This window comes from Lutjanus erythropterus, chromosome 9, assembly GCF_056507025.1.
Source record: "Lutjanus erythropterus isolate fLutEry1 chromosome 9, fLutEry1.hap2, whole genome shotgun sequence".
Taxonomy (NCBI): Eukaryota; Metazoa; Chordata; class Actinopteri; order Lutjaniformes; family Lutjanidae; genus Lutjanus; species Lutjanus erythropterus.
Window position 1 is genome coordinate 33,584,757 of NC_139325.1, and position 26,638 is coordinate 33,611,394.

At 39.0% G+C, this 26,638-nt stretch overlaps 2 protein-coding genes across 2 annotated transcripts in view; both read left to right on the forward strand.

Annotated features, from left to right (window-relative positions):
* The first annotated feature begins 2,068 nt into the window (after positions 1 to 2,068).
* On the forward strand, positions 2,069 to 12,831 carry casp2 (caspase 2, apoptosis-related cysteine peptidase). Its single transcript, XM_084727222.1, has 13 exons — positions 2,069 to 2,088; positions 2,655 to 2,818; positions 4,030 to 4,200; positions 4,321 to 4,395; positions 4,601 to 4,765; positions 5,009 to 5,078; positions 5,526 to 5,617; positions 6,176 to 6,358; positions 7,006 to 7,134; positions 7,264 to 7,354; positions 9,263 to 9,463; positions 10,695 to 10,804; positions 10,916 to 12,831. Exons 2-13 carry the CDS (start codon positions 2,669 to 2,671, stop codon positions 11,048 to 11,050), a joined length of 1,572 nt encoding a protein of 523 aa, XP_084583348.1. The 5' UTR covers positions 2,069 to 2,088; positions 2,655 to 2,668; the 3' UTR covers positions 11,051 to 12,831.
* Positions 12,832 to 15,432: 2,601 nt separating this feature from the next.
* LOC146321914 (chloride channel protein 1-like) overlaps positions 15,433 to 26,638 on the forward strand; it is a 43,373-nt gene continuing 32,167 nt past the window's right edge. The window contains exon 1 of the mRNA XM_084727223.1: positions 15,433 to 15,972. Coding sequence (XP_084583349.1) covers positions 15,922 to 15,972 — 51 coding nt within the window. The 5' untranslated portion in view covers positions 15,433 to 15,921. The remainder of the gene's footprint in view (positions 15,973 to 26,638) is intronic.

Below are 26,638 nucleotides of genomic sequence, written 5' to 3' on the forward strand. Positions count from 1 at the left end.
AAAACTTTTACAATGACCTACCTTAAATTTAGGTTGCATTAACTGTTCATTTAAAAGCAATCAGATTATTAAGTACATATTGTTATTGTTATTTTTTTTTTATAATCTTTCCTTTATTATTGTTATATGCCTTGCCTTACATCACCTTTTTGTTGCTACTTTTAAGTATGATTTGTCTATGTAAATTAAAAAAAAAAATGTATGGTTGGTAAAAGAAGCATGAGTCCATATTTATCAAACTGATAAATGTGAAAATTTGTACTTAAATGAAAGGTAAAAGAAATGTTTCACTTTCAACCCTACTTGCTGTTTATTATGTTTTTTTTTGACCAGCAGTGAAAGAAGAACTACTAATACCACAATGTAAAAATAATCCACTAGAAAGAAAGGAATAGTACTTCATTCACAACCCCACTTAAGTAAAAGCACATACTTGTTAGCACAATGTACTTAAAGCAGTGGTTCTCAATTAGGTGACTAGAAAGTTTTCACATTCATTCATTTAAAACTATGACAAGAAACTTTCATATTTAGTTGATTTTGGTGTAACATATAATGTCAAACATAAAGTTATCTAGAGAAGGATCTCCTCCTGCTTCTTTTTAACTGGCTATACTCACTGTAACTTTGGCTGGGAAAATGTAAACACAGACTCATTTCATCAGATTTCAAGGAGAATCTGTCAGAATCTGTCATCTGTCAGGCAGAATAACTATGTAGGAAAAAACAATCTTCTCATGGTGTTGGTAACTTATGTAGTTCGTATGAAGGCATCAGTAATAAACGGAGACTGTTTCCTAACCAACCACCCCTTCTAAGTTAAAGCATCAAAACTACTGGTTCTGCAGAAAACGTCCCCTCATTAATGTTATTAATATTGTATATTACATTATTAGACCTTTATTACAGATGCATTCATGCATAAATAATTTGCTGTTGTAGTTTGTCAAGGTGGAGCTTATTTCACTACTTTATGTACAGTTAGATACCTTAGTTCGTTCCAAAATCTGAAAACCAGCTATCATTGTCAGGTAAATGTAGTCGAGTAAAAAGTAAAATATTTTCCTCTGAAATCTAAAGGTGTGGTAAAAAGTAGTATTAGGTGGAAATAGCCAAGTTAAACTTGTACAGTACTAGAGAACATGTACTTAGTTACTTTCCATCAGCGATTTCGTCTTGTGGTACTTATGTTTAAAAGAGCTCCAGAGGTCTGTAAGCTGGTCAACAGTACGTGTTGTAGATGGCTGCAGCCCAGAGTCAGAGGCAAACACAATGACACATGTTCATGGTGAATAATATATTTGAGGCAGTGGATATATCTCAGAATTAGGAAGTTGTGCAGCTGTTGCTATGGCATAAGCTATTATAAGCCATTTTGATAAAATGTTACACCACTGTCAATGCAAACATCTCACAAATAAACATGACATTTAATTTGTTTCAACCATTAAATACTGATAAAAGCAAATATGGACAAATACTATTATTGCTTTTACTAAAAGGTACTACAAGGAGTTTTAAACTGGTTATGAAACAGTCTCAGTTTACTACTGATACCTCTGTATGACCTACATAAGTTTAATGAGACTATCCATGAGAAGACTGGCTATTTCTATACAGTTATTCTTAATGATCAGTTTGTTCATTCCATTTCCTTCTTTGCAGCCAATAACAGTCCATCCTTTTCGAGTTAAATGCTTCTCTATTAGCTAAATGTTTGTGCCTGTCTTCAAAGTACTCCTTATCAATTGGCTACTTATTTACAGAAAACGGATTCAAATTCAAAATGCCCTTGAATCCACTCTTTACTGTAGTTTAACATTGGGTGGCGCCAGTGTGTCAGACAACAGGTGATTGGAGACTCGAAACGCCAGTCAACAGTCTGCTGCTCTCATTGGTCAGAATCCAAAACAACGGCTGGTGTAGCCCCACCCTCTCTAATAGCAGCGGTGGGGACCCCGCGGAAGTTGGTTTGTGGAGAGAGTACGGGATGTTGTTAATTTTGCGTGAAATAGTGTGAAACACGTCGACGTTTTTCTGTAGTTTTTCTGGACGGTTTGGTGTTCTGTTGCAGAAACAGAGTTAACGGTAAGAAGTGGGTTTGGAAGGAATTATACTTCGCTCACTTTTAATGCACGAAAAACTGAGCAGTCCGACGTGAGCTAGTCTAGCTAGCTAAATAGTTAGCATCGGTAGTTAGCCATCCACGTTTAACTGTAAATGACATTTAACTACAGTCTCTTGCATCTTGACGTTTTACTATTATGATAATGCGAAACTATACATTGAGTTACTGTCTTTGCAAACATTAGTCAGCTGATTTTTGTAGAGCCTTACACCTGCATTTTCACCTAGCATTGACGGTGGGTTTGTTTTTGATTGCTTTAAAAGTACACAGTTAACATCAACGTAAGTGATGTACATTGACGGATGTAGTGTTAAACATTTACGGTTAATTATTCATCGACCTGTCTCATTGAGAAAGCCCAGCAACAGTGAAATGTACAACGATACTGTCTCGTTGCTCCCTGAAGTAGGAAATTAAAGACCACTCTGCATTGTTGTCAGACTGTTGTTGACATTGTCACTTGTGTTATAACCTCCGTGTTACTGTTATGGAGGTTAATGTGTCTTGTTACCTGTCCTGTCCCCAGTCCGTTGGAGCAACATGTTGGAGTGTGGCATGCTGGAGCGGGACAGTCGGGCTCTTCGGAGACGCTCTGCTATCCTGTGCAAACAGCTGGTGGTGGATGAGCTGCTCATTCAGTCCTTACAGGCGGACGAAATCCTAACAGAGAGCATGGCAGAAAGCATCATGGTATGTGAACACTGATATATGGATGTCGTTTCATTCATAATGACTGTCAACAATACGTTCGGCTGACTGTCAAAATTATATTTCAAATGACTGTTTGTAGATGTTTACCTGCATCTTATGTCAGCTGCCTACGCCTTGAATGTTAGATGCATCTGCTTACATTGATGTCAATAGGTTGTTGCTTGGCTGCCAACTTTTGTATAGGTTACGGTCAGGTTTAGGCTCATGAGTTAAATTTTTTCCCCCAGTTGAATCCCCTAATAGGGCTCACGGTAAATATATGGGGATCAAAAGATCACAGCTGAGAACTTGTATTATTATTATTTTTTATTACAGTTGTATTATTATTTTATGAATACCAGATACTTCACCTGCTTTAGGCCTGTAAACATATTTTAAAGTGAACAAACTGAACAGCTTCATTTCCTCACTAAGGACTCAACCTTTGATGAGGGGTCATAAATAGAAAATAGAAAATAAAGTTGCTTAATTTTAAGGGGTCATTTGCCAAATAATTTGGGAACCACTGGGTTATATCCTTCAGAGAATTAAATTATGTTCTGTAACTTTCAGCGACCAGCAGCAATGAAAATCAAGATTAAAGGATAAAAACACAAATAACAAGATACAAAAACGATAAAAAACAAGAATAAAGGGATGCAAAGGATAAAACAAGTAAAATAGACTAGATCAACATTCTGAGGTAGCACCTGCTATACATACATACATACATACATACATACATATACACACACACACACACACACATATATATATATATATATATATATATATATATATATATATATATATAAATACAGACACTTGGATGAGCCAGATGAAAAGGTTTCACACAAGGTCACACTGGTAAAGTAAAAAAAAAAAGGCTAAAATAAAAGATTGCCAACAACAAGCATTTAGTTTTTAAACAATTCCTTACATTCCTTGTAAATTCATGTTTCTCTCTGGCTGACATTTTGATTACCACCTGAGATACCCTCTTTAAACAACCATTGTCTGATTGAATGCACACTATTTTATTGTTTATTGTTGGTGATACTTCAGTGTAAAGAGTCAACATTTGGCGATGGTTGGAAAACCAGGTGTCATAGTATTAGGGGTGTGAAAATAGTAAATAAAATGTAGTAATAGATTGAATTGTTGTCACTGATCCTTAGTTTTCTGATCTGATCTATTTTCTGATCTTTTAGGCTGAACCAACATCTCAGAAACGAAGCTGGCGCTTACTACTACTCTTACCAAAGCGAGGTCCTAGAGCCTTTAGCAGCTTCTGCACAGCTCTGCGAGAAACTGAGCAGCAGCACCTTTGTGACCTGCTCATGCAATCACCAGAAAAAGATGGTAAAGAGACACATGTAGAGGTGAGTGTGCAGTTCATCAAACATAACCTCTCTCACACACACAGACATCACAAAGTTACAGTATACTCAGCAGATTGTTACCAGACTTAGTGCAGTTCTGGGACTGTTTTCTGCTCACAGAATATTCAGCCTCAGGAAGTGCCAGAGGGAGAGGTAGGGCGACTAGTCAGGCAGACAACAGAGAAAAAGAGAGAGGTAAGCAAAGTGTTTGTAATCCCTCAACCAGAATTACTGCAGTCATTGTCACTGTTGGCATTTTCACAAGACTTAGGCAGAACAAAAGCTATTGTCTAGAGAAATTTGGATCATTGTATATGTCTTTTAAAGGAGGGTTCATGATTGCAAGCTCAAATGTAAATGCTCACAGTTCAGTATGCTCTAGTTACATGGTTTTCTTCAGACATCCTCAGTGGACAGAGAAGAAAAGATGGAGGTGAGCAGCACCTCATCATGCCTGGGCCGAGCCTCAGATAGCAGCCTGTGCTCAGAGCCATCAGTCAGATGGAAGGACAGGAAGTTAGAGAGACCGAAGACAAAGAAAAGAGGAAGCGATAAGCAGACAGATGTGAGAATCACAAACCACATCCATCTCATGTTAGATAACCAGATGGCCTGCAGAGGTAGTCACACAGCAGACAGGAGATTCCTTAATAGTCAAGTTATGATTCTAGATGTCATCTACCCTCAACAAACAACAGCTGCAGCTGCCACAACAAAGAACAAAATCCTTCATTATCTGTCTTATTTAAGATGTGTTAAGCAGCTGATGTTCTGTTATTAATAATTTGTGCATGACTTTAAATTTCAGAGGTTTATGGAGTCTTCTCTACCACTTCCTACCCAAGAAGGAATTGCTGCCAAGAGAGCAAGGACACACGGTGAGTGAAATTGCAGTGTGACCTGCATTCAGGATAAAATAGGTTTCTCTTGTTGTCAATATTTTTCTGTTTCCATGGAGACAAGGGGTGGTGTTGGGAGAAGTGTTTATCTGTTGTCCAGTTTAAACAGAGAGGTAATAACTGAATATACTTCAACAGAAAAACATTTGGTGGCCCTCAGCAGCTTGAGAGCTCAGTCTGAGCAAATTGTTTATTATATAATCTTATCACTGAGAGACATGTAGGAGTGAGGTTGCCCTAGTATTTGGTTACTTTCTGTACCTACAAGCACCACGCCCCATGAGTGACTCATTCACAGCATTGTAGTACAAAGTTTGTTGTCATAAAACTGCTGGCGGGAGCACACAATGCTGTGAAAACCTTGCATCAGCAATTCAAGCGGAGTTTAACGTTGTAATTGTGTGTGTCTGTTTGTGTGTGTGACAGAGTCCATGGAGTTCAGTCTGGATGCAGATAGTCCCATCAACACTCCTGTGCTCCCGTGCACTCCCGAGTTTTACCTCTCTCACTGCCAGCAGGTAAAATAATTCTCTTTAGCAGGTCAGCTCAACAGGTTTGCAGTGATTTACTGAGTTATGTTTCACCTGTGGGCTTTTTAGAAATTCTTCACTGTCACATCACCTATCTGGATATTAGTCAATATAGAGAACTAAATGCAAAGATAAATAAAATGTAGTGATTGTACATTACACATTTTATTATAAATTTATTATAAAGCTGTTTTTACTTAAATTATGAAAAAGTAGAACTGCTTCAGCAATTTAGTTTCTTTATGGCAAAATAGTATTTTTTCAAAGTTTTCCACTGTTTGATTGTTCAAACACATTCTCCCTCTTTCATTCATTCAACCACCTTCTTGAAAAGGTCAGATGTGCTACAATCAGAATAAGGCCTAATTCAGAATATCAGAATGGAATAGGCTGTTTACATGACCTGTATCAAATTCAAATTATTGTCATATTCTGAAAAATAGTGGAAGATTAGTGTCCATGTAAATGTAGCAAGTCATCCATCCTAACCCTTTTCATTTCCTTACTATGCTTCTTTTTTTTTCTGTCTCACTTCCGGCACTCCAGTCTTACAGAATGACTTCGTCTCCTCGTGGTTTAGCTTTGGTGATCAGTAATGTGACCTTTGATCCTCATGCTGCACCTGACCTTGACCCAAGGAAGGGAGGCGAGGTAGACGACGAGGTGCTCAGGAAGGTTTTCACAGAGCTCAACTACCTGGTTACAGTCCACAGAGACCTCACTGCTCAGGTAACACACGCAGGCTCAATATGTATTTACAGGATGTTATTTGAAACAATGCATGTTAGTCACACACATCCAAATACTGTTGAAGCAGGTGCTGGATGAATAGGAGACAGCAATGAAAATATTGGAAAAAGTCTGCACATTGTAGCTCCCTTAAATGCAATTTGTTGGCACATCCACCAGTGATGTTTGGAGCTACAGCTCTTCTTCAGACTTAAAGTCTCTTCTTCAAACTTTTCCATATTTTAAGGATGTTATTCGAAACACAAATCATCCATTTTAATTACTTGACAAAAATAGAAAAAGGAAGTTGCAAAAGGAGGAGGAACAACCTTTTCACCTTGAGTCGTTTTCAGAAAGTCACTTAGCCAGTGCTTGTTAAAAAAAAAAAAGTGTTTTCATGTAAGATTTGTTTGGCAGGTTTGTTTAGCTCAGTTCCCATTGTCAGTGCTATTCATTGTGGCATTGTTATCATTAAGCAAACACATTGTACATTTTTTGTCATTTAGTCTGAAGAAATGAAAATGAAGAGTGAATAATCCTGTTGTGTGTAACCACAAGGTTGATTTACCAACCTGTTAAGTATGAAAAAGCAACTTGTAAAAGTTGTGTTAACCACAAGTCTTCCCGATTCCTCATTCTTTGTGTAGGACATGAGGACGTGCATTGAGAACTTTTGCAGACGGCCAGACCACCGGACAGTGGACAGCTGTGTGGTGTGTCTACTCTCCCATGGAGTGGAGGGAGCTATATATGGCAGAGATGGACAACTCCTGCAGGTGTGTTTAGTTGATAGTTTTCTGTGTTGATGTACTGTATAAATGACATTCAGAGGTAGAGATGCAACCCCTTTTCAGACATTTTCACCCTTTCCACATGTTACATGTGTGTCACTTGGTCAATTTCAGCTGGATTGGGTGTTTGAGGCCTTCGACAACGCACACTGTCCCCTGTTACAGAACAAGCCAAAGATGTTTTTCATCCAGGCCTGTAGAGGAGGTAAGACTCTCGAACTTATTCTGTATGCTCCTCTCTCATCATTGGCATACAAAGTAATTAGGAAACTACAATAGTAATTCTATTTATATGGTACCTTTCAAAACATTGCTACAAAGTGGTTTACAGACAGAGCATACATTAAAAGATTAAAGAGGGCAGGGTTACACAGTGCATTTATATAGCAATATAATAAGTGGTGAAAGACTTGTGGAATAGTGCAGTAAGATAAAAACAGTAGTATGCAGCAGTACGTCTAACAGTAGTACATCTTATGCTCACTATAAGAAAAATAAGATGAGATCTAAAAGGAGGACACTAAGCCTGATATCCTTGAGAAGGGAGTGCCATACATTTGTTGCCCTTATAGTGAAAGTCCTGTCACTTTTTCAGATGAGACATGGCTCAGGAACTGACAGAAGGTCCCAGCTGAGTATCACTAGTTATGTAAAGGCTCATAGGGGAAAAGCAAGTTGGAAATATAATGGGGTCTTAGGCCCTACAAGGCTTAAAAGTCAGCTATAAAATCTTAAAATCAATTCTAAAACCTACAGGCAACCAGTGAAGAGAAGTGGTTTGGGTGTAATAATATCAATACCTAAGTATTACTGTGTGTTTGTTCTTGGCGAGCTCACCCATAGTGAGGAGTTTAGATGTCCAGGAGGATCTCAGAGTAAAGTCAGTGCTCCCTCACATGTGAAGAATCCAGTTGAAATGGTCAAGGCCTCTGCCAAGGGTGCCTCTTGGATGCCTCCCTGTGGAAGTGTTCAAGGCATGTGTGATTATGAGGAGACACTGGAGCAGATCATTAAGAGATCATAACAGACAAGTATAAATATGCAAATATATAATATATATATAAATATATATTATTGTAATGGATTACAGTGAGTGTTAAGAGTACCTATGTTAAAATGTCGGGATCCATGCAGCATTAAATCTCTTACTGTGAGAGAAAAGACAGATGCCAGCCTGTCCCTCCACATGTCCAGATGTTGTCTGCTGTCACCTTCCCGGCCACTGGGACAGGTAACCCTGGTGACAGCTTCACAGCTATTCATCAGCCACACAGCTCCAGTGGATGGTGTCATAAACTGTCACATTTCGATATTCTGTTGTGGACCTAATAATAATACAATAGTAGTACATTAATAGCCGATAAACAGGTAATTAATCTGTGACTTAACCAGCCTCCCAGCTAATTAGTCTGTGTCTGTGATGGAGGTTATGGTCTGGGTACATCTGGGCTGATGATGCCCCTGACAAATCCTCAAGACCCCTCAGGCGCAATCGTAATTACTGTCACACACCCCCTCACGCCACCACAGAGATCACCACAGGTGTGCTGATGAAAGGCCATTAGATGTGGTTGGCCACTGCCTCTGCAAATAGCTTCAGTCAAAGCCAATAATTAGTTCCAGTATTCATTAAAATCCCATCAATAATTATGCAGTTTAACAATTTGGTTTCCAAAATTGGGAAAGTTTACACAAATAATTTGAGAAATAGCTGAAATTATCATACCTTTTGTTTTTTTCTATACCCTTTTTTTTAAAACATGGCTCAATTGCAAATGTTTGCTTTCTTTTCAGAGATTATTTCAAGAATACAGTTTAACTATGGTTCTTTAAATGCATTTATTGCAGAATTTATTATTACGCTTTTTGATTTATCAAAAGTTTTTGCCATGGATGCAGTCAAGACCTCCTTAAATAGAACCCAAGAAGAGTTGTACTTCAGGCAGTTCTCCCATTCAGTGTTTTTCAGATTGTAGTCTTTCCGTTGTTCATAGTGAGGCAAAAAGTAGGTTGAGGCTGAAACCAGGCTCAAGTATTTTATCCCTAGATTTGCACCAGATACGGGATGTTTGAGGTTAATTTTTGAGGTTTAATGTAATTTTTTGTCTTTCAGAGGAGATGGACTGTGGCGTGGAGCAGATAGATGGGCCAGGGAGGACCTGCTCACCAAGCTGTGAACAGCGGGATGCTGGGAGAGAAGGACAGGGGGATGCAGACTCCAGACAGCGAGGGGACATGGGCAGGCCCAGGATTAAACTGCCCCAGCGGTCTGACATGATCTGTGGCTTCGCATCTCTCAAAGGTCAGAGAATTTGTAAGTTTTTCCCTTTTGCTATTCTGGGGTGGACTTATTAAGGAAATGTGTTATTTAACTGAAGCGGAAAAGATTACGAAAAAGCAACGTGTGGCAAAATTAATGCAGCAGTAGAGTTGTGCAGCAATCCATGAAATAAGAGAGGTTGTGGAGACGTAGCAGCATTTCAACCAGCAAAAACAAATCGGCGTGTGGACCACCTGCCTTTTTCCTCAGCTGATTTTGTCCTGCACTTCTACCTAATTGTGGCTTAATGCACCCTTGTTCTCTAAAAGTAATGCATGCAGCCTGCACAAGAATGAACTTTTACTATTTACAGGTCTTGAGGAATATGTGAACAACGTTTTATTAACCTTTTTATGGCTTCAGAAGTCTGATAAATTACCTCAAATGATGTTACTTTAGGCAGCCTGGGTTGGGACTGAAGAGTACACGTTTTATACTGCATTCATTTGCAACTTGGTTGGTCCTATATCCTGTATTTGGGAGTCATTCTTTTATTAGCTTTCAAGTCATAATGTAGAAACAGCACGGACACTGCATCAGTACTGACTTGTTATCAGAGTTAAGGCTAATAAATAACCTTTATAACTAATCTAGGTCACTCTTTGTGGACAGTAACTAATGGTTATAACCTAATGTCATGACAAATTACATGTCAGCAAAAAATTGTTATATTTAACAACCAAACATTTAGTCGCATATGCCATGTTTCTTCATATATGACAACAACTCGGCTACCAATTTCCCAATTATTCCAACATCACATGAATGCAGGATTAAAACGAAAAACAAACAACAACAACAAAAAAGACGAGTGTGGAGCTGGAAAGAAGTGAGTTTACCAGAACTCTGTAGCCCGCTGCTTGAGGCTCGGTGATACATTAGCCGCTACATGCATAACACACCTGAATCTCCTGCTGAACTGTTCGGGATTAAGTTGCATTACGGGTAATGTAGCCACCAGGTTCTGACAAGCAAGAACAATGTGTGGAATAATAAAAAAAAAGAGAATGTCTCTGGTTCTGCTGCAAGTTTCCTTTGAGTTCTGCCTTCACCCATTTCAGTCTGAATGTGCATGAACTACTTTTCCACAACAGTTAAAGAACATTATCTTATGTCTTATAGTTTCTGTTTCCAGTTAAATAAATGCCAGACACCACTTAAGCTGTCTCCCTGCATCTCATCTCGTTGTATTAAGCCTTTATTGTTTGATCTCTTCCTTCTCAAGGCACAGCAGCCATGCGCAACACCAAGAGAGGATCCTGGTTCATCCAAGAACTTAACACAGCACTCCGCCTTCATGCCAGAGACACACACCTTGCAGACATCCTGGTGCAGGTATACACACAATGTCCTATATGTTAATATACCCCATTCACAGTGTAAAATGTGTTTTTGTTAATTAAGTTAATGTCTTAAAGACATTGCCATAATCTTCCTTGTCTTTAGGTCAATGGGCGTATTAAGGAGCGGGAGGGTTACGCTCCCGGCACCGCCCACCATCGCTGCAAAGAGATGTCGGAGTTCACCAGCTCATTGTGCAAAGACCTCTACTTTTTCCCCAAGTATCAGCCCCAGTATTGATATGCAAATATGCACAAACAGATTAACACACATGGACCATTCCTCGCATTCAGCGCCTCTCAATAAGGGCATACAACTGCTCATTCCACTACAATTACTGCCACACACACACACATTCCCTTGTTACAACTTCACATCCAGAGGATTTATTCATTCATTTTTTTCTGTGTAAATACTGCCTCCTCAAACCCACAGATATGCACACACACACACACACGCATAGACGCACGCAAAGCTTGGAAATGAAAAAGGAGCAAGCTTTTGTTAATCTACTCGTACTCTGAAATGGGCGACGTATAAGCGTACAACTTACTCATGTAGCTGTGTGTCTGTGTCTATGCCAGTTAGAGGGTTTAGATGTTAATCCTTTTTAGTTGAAGACAGAATCGTATTTGTTGTTTTCTTACTGCACAGCTACTTTGAGGTTTCACTCTCTTTTTAAAATGTATTTTGTACGAAGATCTATTTTTGTGGCTTTATTTTGTATGAAATTGTTTTTATAAGGATTTTTAGGCTCATTCTGTTTATACTACATTCTGTATGTTTGTATATATGAGTTGTGACCATTTCTTGTTTTTAGTTAGTGGCAGGCAGGGGGCAGCACAGCAGAGACAAATGCATTTCATTGTCTGTCTTTCATCAATATTATTCATATCTTCTGGAGCTCAAAATGATCTTTACCGTCATGATTGCAGACAGCTTTTAGTTGAGAAGTAGTCGACTACAGTGATGATTAAATGGTAAAGTCAGTCAAAGGCGGACCTGCTCTCATTTGAGTTCACATTTTCTTTTCTCATATATGTAGTTTGCCTTATGAAGAGGAAAAACACCTACAGGGCAGCTTAAAAACAAGATGTTGCATTGTTTCTGCTATTTTTTTTTTCTTTATGTTTTTGCTCATGTTTGTGATGTTCAATCATGAAAATTTGGCTTTTTAGCCTTAAATTTCCTCAAGGCACTTGCTGTAAATTTCACTTCATATCAGCCCTGTTACTGTATATCTGTCCCTGTCAGGGTGGTGGGCTGCCAGGGGAATGTGGTGCTACTTGTGGGGTCATACACCTAAAGTATGAACTTTGACCTTTACTCTAACTCCGACTGCTAATAGTGTTTCCTCCTGTGTGGGTGGTGCACATTTAGTTAGTCTCCTTATAGTGTTTTTGTGGTATTTTACTGTATCTGTTACAGTAAAGACCAAACATGTATTTCTTATGTCTTCCATAAACAATATGCAATTTTCTACAACAGCCTGTGCCATGTGACGATGATTTGTTGAATTTATGACCATGGAGCTTTTACAGTGTCTTGTATCACTTTGGCACCCCACACACACAGAAATCAATTTCTCAAGGCTGTGTGAGCATTAATGTTTCCCAGAAAGGGCCTGACCAGGCCAAGTGTGTTAAATTACAACAGTGTTGTAGTGAAGAAAACAGAATATGTAGTTGAAGCAGTATTGATTGTTAAACATCTGTAAACAAAGATGCTTTTAAGCTGTGTGTGAGGTGCTTGTGGTGGAGTTTACCCTGCTCTGAAAGACACTCCTCTCCTCTTATCCTCTGGTTTTATGTAATTTGGAGATAATTTGAAAAAGAAAACACATTGGAGTGCTATAAAAGGGTAAGTCTCCTGCGGGGTGAGAAGTTTTGAAGGTTGTTATTTGCTGCCAAGCTCTGCTGAGGTGCAGTGTGGGGGGGCCTGGAGAGATTTTATTTCTGTCAAAGCCAATGACTGCCAAATGTTCTATACAATAAACATGCTATGGTTTTTAAACAAGACAAGCTTTTGTTGTTGTTTTTTTACAACTGCATGTGCATATGAGTATGTCTGTATCCTTCTTTTCATGCATGTTTGTTTTAAGCTGAATTCTGTGCTGCATGTGTGTGTGTGTGCGAGAGATCTCTGCACAAATGTTGCTCCTGTGCATGCTCCACTTTATTTGATCCTCCTTGTTGCTGTGTTTGTGTGTGTTGTCCCCGGTGTACAGCCTGTCCCCTCCATTCTCAGGTATAGTATAACTGGCTTCACTATTCCGCTGTGCTCAGGTCTCTCCATGCTGTGACTGGGACGTATGTATCTCTCACACTGCCCGCCGCCCAGTGATAATGTTCTTAGTGTATCAGATAGAGGCCCAGCCAGCTGTCCACAGTCATTCTCCCCTGACACACGCACACATACACACACGCCGGCGGTCAGAGTAACACATTTCTCGCTGGCCTCCGGTGTAGCAGTGAGATTAGGCTGTTATGCACTGGCGTGTGGACCACAAAGCAGGGCGGGGTTAAGGGGGATCTCTGTGTGTCTGTGTGTCTTTGTGGTTGTCATAATGGCCGCCTGTCTCATCAGCCTGAGAGGAAGAACCAGAGGACGAGTTAGAGACGTTTAGATGAACATGTCTGAGTGGGATGTTGTCTCTCTGGGGTTGCGGAGCAGCGGTGGTCTACCCTGAAGGCCTGTGAGCTTTAGAGCAAATCATGTGCAGCATATATACACTTAGCTCCCTCCCTGCATCAGCTCCTCTAGATATCTGAACCTGCTGGAGATGTTAAAGGAACAGTTCACGCATTTCTGCTGTTGGTCACCCTCTGACGAACTGTGAGCTAATACTTTGTTCGTAATTGCCAGCACTTTATTTATGTTTTACAATGTACCATGCATGCCGCATACAGGTTGCAAAGATAGTAACACCAAGGAGAAGAATATAAACAACATGGATGTACAGCACTGCGTGAACAAAGTTACAGTTTAATATAAAAGATGCAGTTCATTAATATTACCAATAAACACCGCACTGGTTCCTTTCAAAATAAAGGTCTGATAACGGTTTAATGGTAAGCAAAACGCTATTGACTGTCTTTGCTTTGGCCTTGTGGGCCACATGAAACCTCTCAGTGGGCTGCATCCGGCCCCCGGGCCACATTTTTCCCAGGTCTGGTCTAGATAGTTTGGGTGCGAGTTGCCAAGTTTTGGAGATACTGAACATAGAGATGTCTACCTTCTGTCCAAGACTTGACCGTTGGACTTGTGGCCCTCAAAGTTAAAAAAAATATATATATACATCTGGAAAAACTCAGCATGAATGCCTCTTTCCCAAAATCATGACCCATGGACGAGAGGCTCTTGCTTGTGACAGCCCGGTATGTAAACATGAATGGTGTCTAAAGCTGCAACAATTTGTTGATTAATTTAATAGATGACAACTAATCAATTAATCACCAACTACTTTCACTTATTTTGAGTCATTTTTTAAAAAAGAAATGTCAATTCTGTCAATTCTTTATTTTTGGGAAACAAATGATCAACATTTTTCACCAGTTTCTGACATTTTATAAACCAAACAACTATTAATTGAAAAACTGATTAACAGATTAATCAATTATTAGTTGCAGACCTAGTTGTCATTCAGTAGAAAGAAAGTGGTTCCTACATGAAACTGCTTATAACAAAGTCTGTAGATTATCTTGAATGACCAGGTCATGATTTCTAGAAAGAGACACTGATGTCGAGTTGTTCAAATGTATTTTTTGGAGCTTTGAAGACAGAAGAAGACAGACTCACCAAAACCAGAAGCATGAATATCACAACAGGTAAGAGGAAAAATATGTATTTTGGATTTGGGGGTGAACTGTCCCTTTAAAACAGAGGTTTCAAAGGGAGAAGTGGGCCTCCCTAGGGGCGCTCCAAAGAGTTTCAGGAGAGGCTCAGTAAATGGAATTACATTAGTTAATTACATTAGTTGTGAAAGAGAGGAGATCACATAGAATAGGCTAGATGTCTGTGATTTGCTTAAAGGAATAGTTCAAAGATACAGAAGGTTTGAGGGAACTTTACTGTTTTTTTTTTCAGTTTCCCAGAGTCAGAAACTAATAAATGCCTTTGGGCAGAGATTTTTTTTATGCATTTAGTGTAGTCTGAAGTTATGTAAAACAGTAATATTAGGCTAGCGAGTGTCTGTGGGGTCAAATAACATAATCATGATCCCAAATGCATTCAGGAATTGAGGGAAACTAAGTAATTAAACTAAGTGCAGGTGAAGGGAGGCCCACAGTCTTGGACTTTGCTTAAGACTCTGCTGGACTCTGCTTTAAGAAATATGGAGATCCATTTACTCTACTCTACAGTGGGTCCTACATGTGGTTTTGGCCGAGGGATCTATCACCGTGGGAGGCCGCATTCGTGGTGATTTTTTTACCCTCAGGGAGCACTGCTGCAGCATGTGAGTGTTATGGGGATTGCCTTGCATCATTGGCTGATTAGGTGTGAGCTGTCATAGGGGTGTCGTGTGCACCTTCCTGCTCACGTTGCAGGGGCAGCCCTATGGGGGGTGCCCTTCCAACCCCCTCACCCACTACCCCCTGTCCAAACAAGAACAGTCCATCCAAACACACACACACCTAATGGCCGGCTGGCAGGGAGGGTGCTGCTAAGGGCAACAAGTTGTGTGTGTGTGTGTGTCTGTGTGTTATTAGGTGTCTGCAGTTCTAATAAAGGAAAGCGCTGCGTCCTTCACTGCCTCATCAGATGGCTTTGCTCCGCTTTGTCCGCCTGTCTGATTTCTGTCCGTGTGTCTGTCAGGTCAGCAGTGGAGCTGGATGGCTCGCAGCCTCTGGATCATCTGGAGAAGAGAAGCGCTTTCGGGACGGCTTTCTTCTGCGTTTTTTGATTCCCTTTGTGTAACGAGTGTGTTTGAGAATGAGTTTGTAAGGGAGTGAGAAACTTTAGGAGATGTTTGCGTGTTTATTTGACCTGGTGTGAAGTGTGTGTGTGTATATATATAAAAGAGAGAGTGTGCATGTGTATGGTGTTGCCCACGCCATTGGAAATGCTGGGGTGTCCAGCAAGGTTATTTTTGGATCAGTGACAGCGTGTCAATGGCTGCAGATGCGTCGCAAAGGAAGGCTCTGAGATACCAACAGACCCTGGTAGGTCTTTTCCAAATCTTCCTATGTTGTCCTGCATGTCTGCTGTCCTATCTGTCTCCTAAAATGTCTTTTCCTTTCCTCTCATTTCATGCCCCTCCACCTGCTTCTCCCTCATCTCTCCATCTAACCACCTGCCACTTGGTCTACCATCCTTTCCTTTCCATATCTTTCAGCACTTTTCTTCCACAACTACATCCTGGTTGTTTGTTTTCATCTGCTGCATCCTCTCTTGTCCATCTTGCATTATCTCTCCAGGGTTTCTGCAGGTTCTTAAAACCTCTAAAATCCAATAATCTGAATTTTAGACCCTATAATGTCTTAAAGTTTCTGAAACAGTCCCTCCAGGATTTTGTGGCCTTTTGTTAGGATTGCCGGGGCCTAAAATGCCTGATATCACTGCAGGTTTTCTTAAAAAAAAAAAGAAGAAGTGATGTGATGTTTTTAGAGGTTTTTTGCTGTGATTTTATTGTTGTAGTCTTTGAGTGTTCTAAGTAACCTTACTAAAGAGACTCAGTTTTATTCGTAAATGAAAAGGCGCACCTTAAAGTTATTCCACAAAGAAGCAAAGTCTGTTTGGAAAAATGACAAACTTTGGGTTCTTTTCAGTATCAAACAAATAAAAATGAATAATAAATGGTTTATTGAGATGTACTTGTATGGCGTTTGCACGAGGGACTGCTATATTAGTGGAACTTGTGGGAAGCTATGATGATCGGTCAAGGTTGTGTAAAAGTTGCAGTGGTTGGACAAAATTGCAAGGATGTGCAGAATTCACAGGGATTGGTTGAATTTGTGTTAATTGTTGCGAGTGTAACTTCCTGGAGGGCCTGCTTAAAAATATTTTTTCTTAAAAATGTAATTATGACTTAACATTACTTTTAGAAAGTTGGATTAACTTCAGTCTGGCTTTTAAATGTGTTTTTGTAACAATCACAAAATGAAAACAACACTGAACCAATAAACACTAATGCAAACTGCGCATGTACATTTTAGCCAGTATGGACATGAAATAGGTTTTAAAAACATGACTCAAATAAACATATTCCCTTTCAATCATCATTGATGACCTACTAGTCTGTGTGTGGCGGTGGCTGTATCTGCAGAAAACCTGCCCTCTGCCTATATTTCCTTATTTTCAAATTATTTTGCTGTGGTTGGGACGCTTTACCAAATATAAATGTCTGTATTTTGCATCCTGGGAATGAGACTCAACAATCAACCATCTTTCTGCTGCAAAAAGGAGAAAGGGTCTTGAAAGTCTTAAATTTAACTTGTTGAAACCTGAAGAAACCCTGTCTCTCTGTCTCCTCCTCCTACATTTTCTTTACTTCTTGAACACGATTTCTGCAACTTAATGTCAAGTTTATTAGCGCAGCCCTCAAACACATTCAGTCTCCGCTGCTTTCACACCGCCCACGCTAGAAACACTGAGTGAAAGTGATAAATGGAAAGTCATCCCTGCAATAATCAAGAATTTTAATTATTTATTTTGACACCACTCTCATACTTGATCTTTTGCATTTGCCTTGAATTGTTTTGGGAAAATTTCTTCTTCGTGACCTTGTCTGTCTTCTTCTATCTGTTCTGTCCACCTCCTCAAGCTGCAGCCTTGTAAAGTCATTGCTGTTTTCATGTGTAGGCAGATATAAATACCTATATACAGGAAACCTGAGCAGACAGGTTAGACGTACGTGTTAAGATGAAGTCATGTCACTATATCCTCATTCATCTGTTAAAATGCTCATCTGGAATGATGGTCATTCCTCCCAGGAGCATCATGTCTGCCATTTCTTTTTACTGCTTTCATCCAATCACACCTTCTCTATAGACATACATGACTCACAGCATCAGATTGCCTGTTTCAGCGATTGATTTGGAGCATGGTGTCCATGTCCAGGGTTTTTAAAGGTCATTTTCTGCTAAGTTGAATGTGAATGATAAGACGGGAGAATGACAGATACATGAGCAGCTGGGGTGTGTGTATATGTGTTAGAGCAGCCTGAGCAACTGACAAAGTGAGGAGGAGCAGTGACAGTGTCTTTTCCCTCTCCTCTGAGACGATGGATGATTGCCCAAAAGCAAATCTCTAATTCCCAGCTCTCATCTAGCCTCTTGGGAGGCCCCGCAGGTCAGATATAAATAAGAAATCTCAATTAACCACACTATTTACAGGCTTAATGCCTCTCTGCGAAGTCTCACATCTCTCAGGTGTGAAAGCTGTGATGGTGTCTGTGTGTGTGTGCAAGAGAGAGGAAATTAGAGCCTTGAAGGATTTGAAGAGTTTATGTGTAGAGCTGTTAATAGATCGTCCTAATATAATTTGTTTATTGATCAGCAGCAGCAGGATATGGCAGAGTATATTTTCAAGTTGATGGTTTAGCTGCCTAAGTCTTCACAGATGCACACTGATGGTGCAACAGATGTGTGTCTTTACTGTTCCCAGTATGTGTTGAGGTTAATACTGGGTTCATTTTGGGCTGTGTATTGCCAAGAATCTGGTGATACAATATGTATCACAATACAGGGGTTATGATTCAATATACTGCATTATATTTTGATGATCAAGATGATATATTGCTATTTTTCTTTATCTATTTGAGGAACTGCCATAGTATAAAGAACACACCAACATATGCATAAAAGTTAAAAGTTTACTTTTTTTATGCAAAAAGAACAGTGAAGAATCAATCAAAATGGCCAACCCTAATTCTTGCCTTGTCGTTCCAACTTCCAAAGAACATGATAAAAGTTAGAATTTTCTATTCCTCCTTTTGTTGGGGACCCCCTCCAACCCACTCACAAGGACCCCTGATGGTCCCAGGACCCAATTTGGAAACCACTGGTATAAATTATGAAATGAAGTTATATACAGAATATTAGTAAAAAAAATAACATGAAAAAGAAGTGGGACAAGGGAGCTATTCTTTATTTTACAGGCCAGTAATTTTAGTTATTACTGACTGATTATTGAAAACGTTATTCTGTATGTGTGTTGAATTTTTTTTTTTTAAGTTAAACTAATCATTTGATAGCCTTTCATTTTTGACTTCATTCAGTGGCCGTCATGTGAATGGAAACACTCCTGAAATAATACTCCCCTTATTTAATAAATTAATTTTTATCAGATGCCAAAGGTATGTAATACTGCCATCCTTTCTAACGTTTTGGTTACAGCTTGGCATGATGAAGTGTCAGCTTCATCAAACACGCCATGCTCAACTTCACCACACCACTGAATGCTGAATGGGTTGTAGCTGCTGCGTGTGTGACAATCACACATCACATTAAATTGAGAATATTTGCAGTGACTGGCTGCAAGCAAAATGAAAGAAATTGTTTTTTCAAGATCTGGGAAAACAAAAAGGATCAAACACACGTATAGTTGACTGGAGAAGTAGAATTTAAGTCCACTACCTGAACACTTTCCTTATTGTTCCTTCAATCAGTACAAACTAAGCGTTATCAAATATAGGGGTTCTCAACCTTTTCCATCCAAAGGCCATGCAATTAGCATTAGGTAATGGCCTGGGCATACATTTGGCATTTTCTCTCATCTTTCCTTCAACTGCTGAGACCCCCCTTGCGGCCCCCACTTTGAAAATCATGGATCTAATGCACATCTGGTGTAGAGGTGGAACATTTCAGTCTAGCTTCTAACTTTGACAGAGTGTGACTGTGAATTCAACATATTGTTTTCCTGTAATTAGTACCAAATTGCATAGTTTTTTTCGGGAAACTTCTTGGAGATAATTAAGAAATAATCAGGAAATTACAGCCCTGTAAAATACAGCATTACATTAAAGACTTATAAAAAGATTTCTATTTTTAAGCTAAAATTACTCCAGTTTTAATGTAGTCGTCTCGACATCTTTTGACCTGCAAATCACATTATTATTGCTTGCTGGGTTCGTGAAGTTGTGTTAATTACTTCCAAGTCACACAGCTGTTGTTGACCCCTGACCTTAACAAAGAGGAAGCACCCTCAGTGGGCTTGTGTCACACTGACAGACACACTCCAGCAGGGTGGTGAGAGCAGATAGCGGTGTGTGTGAGCACACTGTATGTTTGTGCTTGCTTTGATACAGCTGGTTGTGAGTTACAATTTGTTTGATGGTTAAAAATGAGGTTATGTGAGGAGACGAGTCTCGATCTGTGAGAATGTCAACAGCAGTGAAATAGATCTCATAAGTCTCAAATGTTACAGGCTACTAAAAGGGATAATGTTCACCTGCCAAATGTCTCGCAGACTGGAATGACTGGGATGCAGACGATTAAGCCATTAAATTTCATATGATATCGCAGTCACTTGATGTGTCTTTTCAATTACAGAGGTGGCAATAATGTAATAATTAAACTATTAGCAGTTACATCAATAGTTACAAGATGAAACGCCTTGTTAATGTCACGAAATAAATAGCGTCAATAACTTGTCATTGTTTTTGTGTAAAGGTTAAAGTCCTCCATCTGTCTGTACAACAGGCCTCCTGGGAGCGATGGGCCGAAGGAGAGATAAACAGCGTGAGAGAGAGGGAGAGGAGAGGTGCGGAGAAGTGTGTCAGTGAACATTGGGTCACACTGCTGCTAAATTTATCCACGAGTAAGGTTTCACCTCAGGGGTGGGGGTTGGATGGATGGGGACAAGGGGTGGTGAGAGGGAAAGTTTCAGGGAGAAAGGTGAAAGGCTGCACACAAGAGTTCAGGCAGAGGTGAGACGGCTTGGAAAAGAAAGTACAAGAAAATCTGTTTGTGGCGTCTGAAGACAAGAAAAATCTGATTTCTAATGCGTGTTTGCACCTTTTAGAGCTGTGAAATTGGGAAAACAAACAAAATGCTAAACTGGATATTTGACTGAGTATTTAACTGAGTTTTCATTTCTCAAAAGCACCTCAAGGCTAAGGTGATATTAACACATACTTAAAATTAGAAAAGATTGTTTTCTGCCTTAAGAAACTGCAACAATTTGTTGCGGCTGCCAAAAAATGAGTTTTTTTTGTTATTATGTAATTATTTACAAAAACTTCGATCTTTAATTCAGCCAATACACCTAGTTTTTAAACACTGGTTTAAAAATGACTGCAAAATTTAAGTGTTGCATTGAAATTCAGATGCAGGATTCAGCAAAATAATCAACATAATCATGACACTGTGATTTACCGAAACAGAGACCACACATTTAGTTGTCATAACAGGAAAAGCACAAGTTTAATTAACAACATTAATGATGGCTGCATTCCATTTTGGCATGCAGGTTTCAGGGCCCTAGTGTAATGCATGTTGGCTCACTATCGACTATTTGTTTTCCCTCTTAGCATATACTGCAGCTGCTCTTTCAAAGTACCTACTGTTGCATGCATTATGCATACAATTGGGACATACTACTTTGTCATAACAATGCATCTTCCCTCTTACCCTCTTGCTCATACATCCGTCACAGTCCGTAGCTCGAAATTTGTAGTAAAAAGAAAAAATGTGTGATTTGAAACACAGCTAATGAGGTGTCATCTCTCTGTGCTGTCTGAGCAGTTTGGCCAATGTAATGTATCTGCTCCTGTACAGAGGATTGTGGGTCAGAATAGCCAGAAAAGCACGCTGGCTTGTATACTGCAAAATGCGACCAGATGCAGTACAACAGGGCTATTCAACTTCAATGGCAAGTGGGCGGGATGTGGGCCACAGAACACTTTGTCAATTAACGGCTTCAAATAATTCTTAGAATATAATGATAATAGATATATTCCTCTAAGACCTCTTTACTTTCTATTCTTTGATCACAACAATGCATTCATTGCACATTAAACACACCCGTTTATTACTTGTTGTGGCTGGCAAAGTAAATGATTATTTGTTAGTCCATTTGTAACAGAACTGATGATTTTCAGTTCTTTATGTCCCTTTATTTTTTGAAGCTTGTTCTTAACTTAGCTACCGTGAGGCTTGACTGAGTGAATCGCAGGTGTGGAACAGGTGTAGTCCTATTGGAACCAATCACGGCACATAGGCGCTTTAAAAAGACCATAGCAATACCATATGAGTTCAGATCATATAGTCAATCGTTCAGATGTCTCAGAGTAGCTCAGAGATATGTACCTTAGTTATATATATATCAAAGACATGCCAGCCTGATTTACAGGGAGCCTCTTGCAGGCCATACAAAAATTCAAAAGGGTTGTATCTGGCCTGGGCGCCACTAGTTGAATCTGCCTGTAGTGGGGCATCCTGGTATTTCTGGCATACTGCATTTGACATACTATGTATTGGGACATACTAAATCTTTTTCTGACATACTAAACAGTATGGTAATATGGGTATTGGAATGCACCCAGAGATGTGACAGAGCAGTGATTCATGTTATCAGTGACTCCTGTGCTTTTCCTGCTATGACAAGTCAAAATGTCTGTTTTGAAAAAGGCCAATTACATCATCCCTGGTTTCAGTCCGAGCAGGGACCTGTGCTGCATATTATTCACCATCTCTTTTCCCTCATTTCTTGTCACCATTTTAGTATTGAATCTAATAAAGACAAATTGCAAAAAAAAAAAATTACTAAAAATATAAAAGACAAGACAATATTGGTCATACTGTACTGTGCTGAGGTCGGCTACAAGAGGGAGAAAAGTTTTAAGACAGTTTTAAATAAATGAGATTTGGAACATTTCTCAGGTTTTCAGGCAGGGTGTTCCATTTGCTGCAAAGTAACTAAAAGCTGCTTCCATTACTCATTTTCTCCCTATATCTGTCTGTGTGTTCCAATAACCATACCACCATACTATTCAGTAAGCCAGAAAAAGATTTAGTATGTCCCTATACATAGTCCATCAAATACTGTATGCTAGAAATACCAGAATTTCCTACTGCATCCGGTCCCATTTTGCAGTATGCAAGGCAGCGTGCTTTTTCTTGTTATTCTGACCCACGATCCTCTGAACAGCGGAAAATACATCACATGGACTGAGCTGTCCAAAGAGAGGAGACAGATGAAAGCTCGCACCCATTCCAAATTGCATACTTTTTCCTTTGATTACAGACTGCGAGGGATGAGCAACAGGAATGGTGCAATGATATTACAAAGGAGTATGTCCCAATGGTTTGTATACTGCATGCAACAGTGTGTACTCTCAATGTCACCTGCAGTATGTACTGAAAGTAAAAGCAAAATCATCTACCAAAAAATGCATTTAGTAAAAACAGGTCAACACCCTGCACAGTGCACCAGTCTATGGCAGGGTAAGGCAACATCAGACATACTTACACACCATTTGCCTCTATAGTGTTGAAATTGAAATAAAATTGTTATTTTTTGCTGTCAGCAACACTCAGTATTCAGGGCCAGAGGTATTTGCAGGTGATAAAGTATCCAATTCTAACACACACAAAGTTAAAACACTACAATCCACCAAACTGACTGTACCAGCCAGTTCTCAGATAAATACAAACAGCTACCTTCAGCATGCTGGTCCCCAAAGACCCAGACACCACATGAGAACTACTGGGTCACAAGAGAACAGTCAGTGACCCATTTTAGGTTCTATGTACAGTTGGAGAATGGTTTGACTAAATGGTAAGGTAAAGGAAAGAGCACAACTGACTGAAGCCGATATAACCAGCTGATATCAGCTGATCTGAATACGTCAGTGTTGGTCATGCTGTATACTGATGCAGGGTTCAACGTTAATGCTTTTTTTCACCAGGCTGGGCAAGTGGGTCAGAAATCTACTTGCCTGATGTCAGTTCCTACTTGCCTCTGTACAAACCTTTATTTATTAGCGGTTATCAAATAACAACAAAGACTTATGTTACTTTTCCATGTTTAATCTGGAGCTGCAACGTCTATAAAATGTCATAAAAAAAAAAGTGAAAAACGTTTATTCTAGCTTTTCAAAGCACAAGGTGATTTTGGTCTTGTTTTGTCAGACCAAAACCCAAAGATATTCAGTTTAATATGATAATTAACTGAGAGGCTGAACACAACATTTACTGCCATTTTTCCATTAAAAATTTTTTTCTTTAATCATTAATCAATTATTATAAATTGTTATTTATTTATTTTTTTACCACTTAAATAAGTTGCTAGATTTACTAGCCCAATGTAACATTTTACTAGCCCCAGGCAAACTCAGCAATCTGTAGTGTCTAGCCCTGCTTATTCTGGCTATATGAGAGAGAAAAGTTTTTAAACTGTATTAAATTAAATCAGGTTTGGAACATTTCTCAGTTAAGCAGGGTGTTCTACCTACACACTGGCAGATATGCTCCATGCATATGTTTTAGAGTATGCATTTGCCTTTTTATTCATAGTTTTAATGTATGTTTAATATTTAAAATCACCTTTCAAAAGTTATCTTTCATAGTAAAATCTTTTGTTCTGCTGTAAAATATTTTGCCTCAGTATGTATTTATATCATAACTTGGATTTGCTCTTTAATAGCCAGATTTGAGCATGCACCGCCAAAAAACATTTGTTTGTTTACAGAAACAAATGTTAGCCAAAAACACGATACTGAATGCTGTACCAGAGCCCAGTCAGGCTTTAGGAAAGCATGTAATCTATGCTGAAGGAACTTAAAGTACATTTCGGTATTATCCATCATATCCCACACAATGTTAATATGGTTAGGGTCTCCAGTCAGCAGGTATTATTTTCATACCTTAAGCTTGTGACCTGCCTGCAGGGTATCATTTATGATCCCGCCGCAGGAATCTGCTGGAGCAACCGAGAATGTGCCCCTCTGAATTAAGAGCTGCTGACAATTTATTGTCAAGCTTCAAGTGTCTGTATTAACCTCTAGTACTTTCCCCTCTGTGTGTGTGTGTGTGTGTGTGTGCGCGCTGCACTGAACTGACCATACCTGTCAGTCAGGAAAGGACAGATGTAAGACACAGATATCCAAAGAGTGAATTACAGTATATTAAAGACATGCAAGAAAGTGAACAGCAACCTGCAGGAGGAAAGGCTGAGAAGATGACGGACCGGATCAACACTTTTGAAACAGTTCTGAATACAGATCTGGTAAGGTTTATCATATTATTGAATATCGTATACTGTATATATTTTTGCAAGGACTGATGCATTCCTGTCTTACAAGAGAGGTAGAAGGCTATTTTTGTACTGTCTCTTACTTGTTAACTTAGTTTAAATTTTACATTTCATGTTGTGACAACTTATTACATGTAAACCAGCTTTACAGGGGTTAAAGGGGTCTCAGCAGTTGTTTTTTTTTGGATTACTTAGTGTAAAGTTGAACTTTTGGCTCATGTGTAATCAGAGGTTAGAAGTAATGAAATACTTTGTTACTATACTTAAGTAGTTTTTGGGAATCTGTACTTTACTTGAGTATTTTTCTGACAACATTTTTACTTTTACTCCATACATTCTAACATAAATATCTGTACATTCTACAGCAGGCTCACTTTAATTTTAATGCATTATCTCTCCGAGGTGTAAGCTAAGGACAATTTTTGAAAAACCTTTATTTTAATGGCTCCATGCCAGCGTCAGCATTTTGTTTTTGGGTCATCCTATTTTTGTGATATCTCAGGATGCCTTAAATCCATCAGAGCATATCACACACTAGTTTGACAGACTTAAAAGATAACAACATTGTAAAAGACAATGAACAAAGGCAAAAGGTGGACCAAACCCTTACAAAAAGCCCTCTAGTGACTTTGTCACCTGCTTGTGAGAGGCTTTTTAGCACTGCAGGGTGGACTTTTAGACCCCAAAGGGCACGTCTTGATTCAAATGACATTGAGAACTTGCTTCTGCTGTGACTGAACAAAAGATTGTGGTCATCCTGTAGAGATGAGGGAATTTCTAACAAAAGAAAAAAAAAGACTTAATTAACTTAATTAGAACTGAAGTTTGTTTTCATGTTGATCATAATGTTTCAAGTTCTGTTGTTCACACTGAAAACTGATATACATACTGGGGCAAAGTTATTGTTCATTATTTTCAGTTTATTGTTTTTCTTTATTATATTTGAAGTTGTATGGCTTATGTTTAATAGTATTCAAATTAAAATAATATGACACAAGGTTCAGTTAGTTTTGCACAGAAACAGGATGAAATGCCCCTCAGGGGGCTACTTTTTACTTTTATACTTTGATTACTTTTCAGAGCCTGTACTTTTTCACAATTACTTGAGTAAAGAAGTAGAATCAGTACTTGCTTTTTACAACAGTATCAGTTGGGCCACAGCTAACATTGTCGATTACTCCGTTATTTACCTTTTTGATTAATTAAATAGTTTTTTGGTCTATAAAATGTCAGAAAATGGTGAAAAATGGATAAGTGTTTTCAAAAGTCCAAGGTGACGTCCTCAAATGTTTTGTTTTAACCACGACCCAAAGATATTCAGTTTATTGTCATAAAGGAGATAATTTTTGTTAAATGACTCGAAGTGATTAATTGTTTATCAAAATAGTTACAGGTTCATTTAATAGTTGACTTCTAATGAATTGTTTTTTGCAGCAACTTTTTATGTGTAAACCAGGTTTATGATGAAGGGATGAAAAAGGCCTCCATCGTTGTTTGTTCCTGGATTACTTGCTGTAAAGTTAAACTCTGGGCTCATGCATAACGAAAGTTTACAGTTTGGTTTATTTTTCTCTTTTGGCCACGACGACATGCCTTAATTAGAACACGACAGCTTGAACAGTGTTGGGACTG

Coding starts and splice junctions, on each gene's coding strand:
- casp2 (XM_084727222.1), top strand. CDS start 2,669: ATGTTGGAGTGTGGCATGCTGGAGCGGGACAGTCGGGCTCTTCGGAGA. Junction 2,819..4,029: donor GCATGGCAGAAAGCATCATG/GTATGTGAACAC, acceptor CTGATCTTTTAG/GCTGAACCAACATCTCAGAA. Junction 5,079..5,525: donor CAAGAGAGCAAGGACACACG/GTGAGTGAAATT, acceptor TGTGTGTGACAG/AGTCCATGGAGTTCAGTCTG.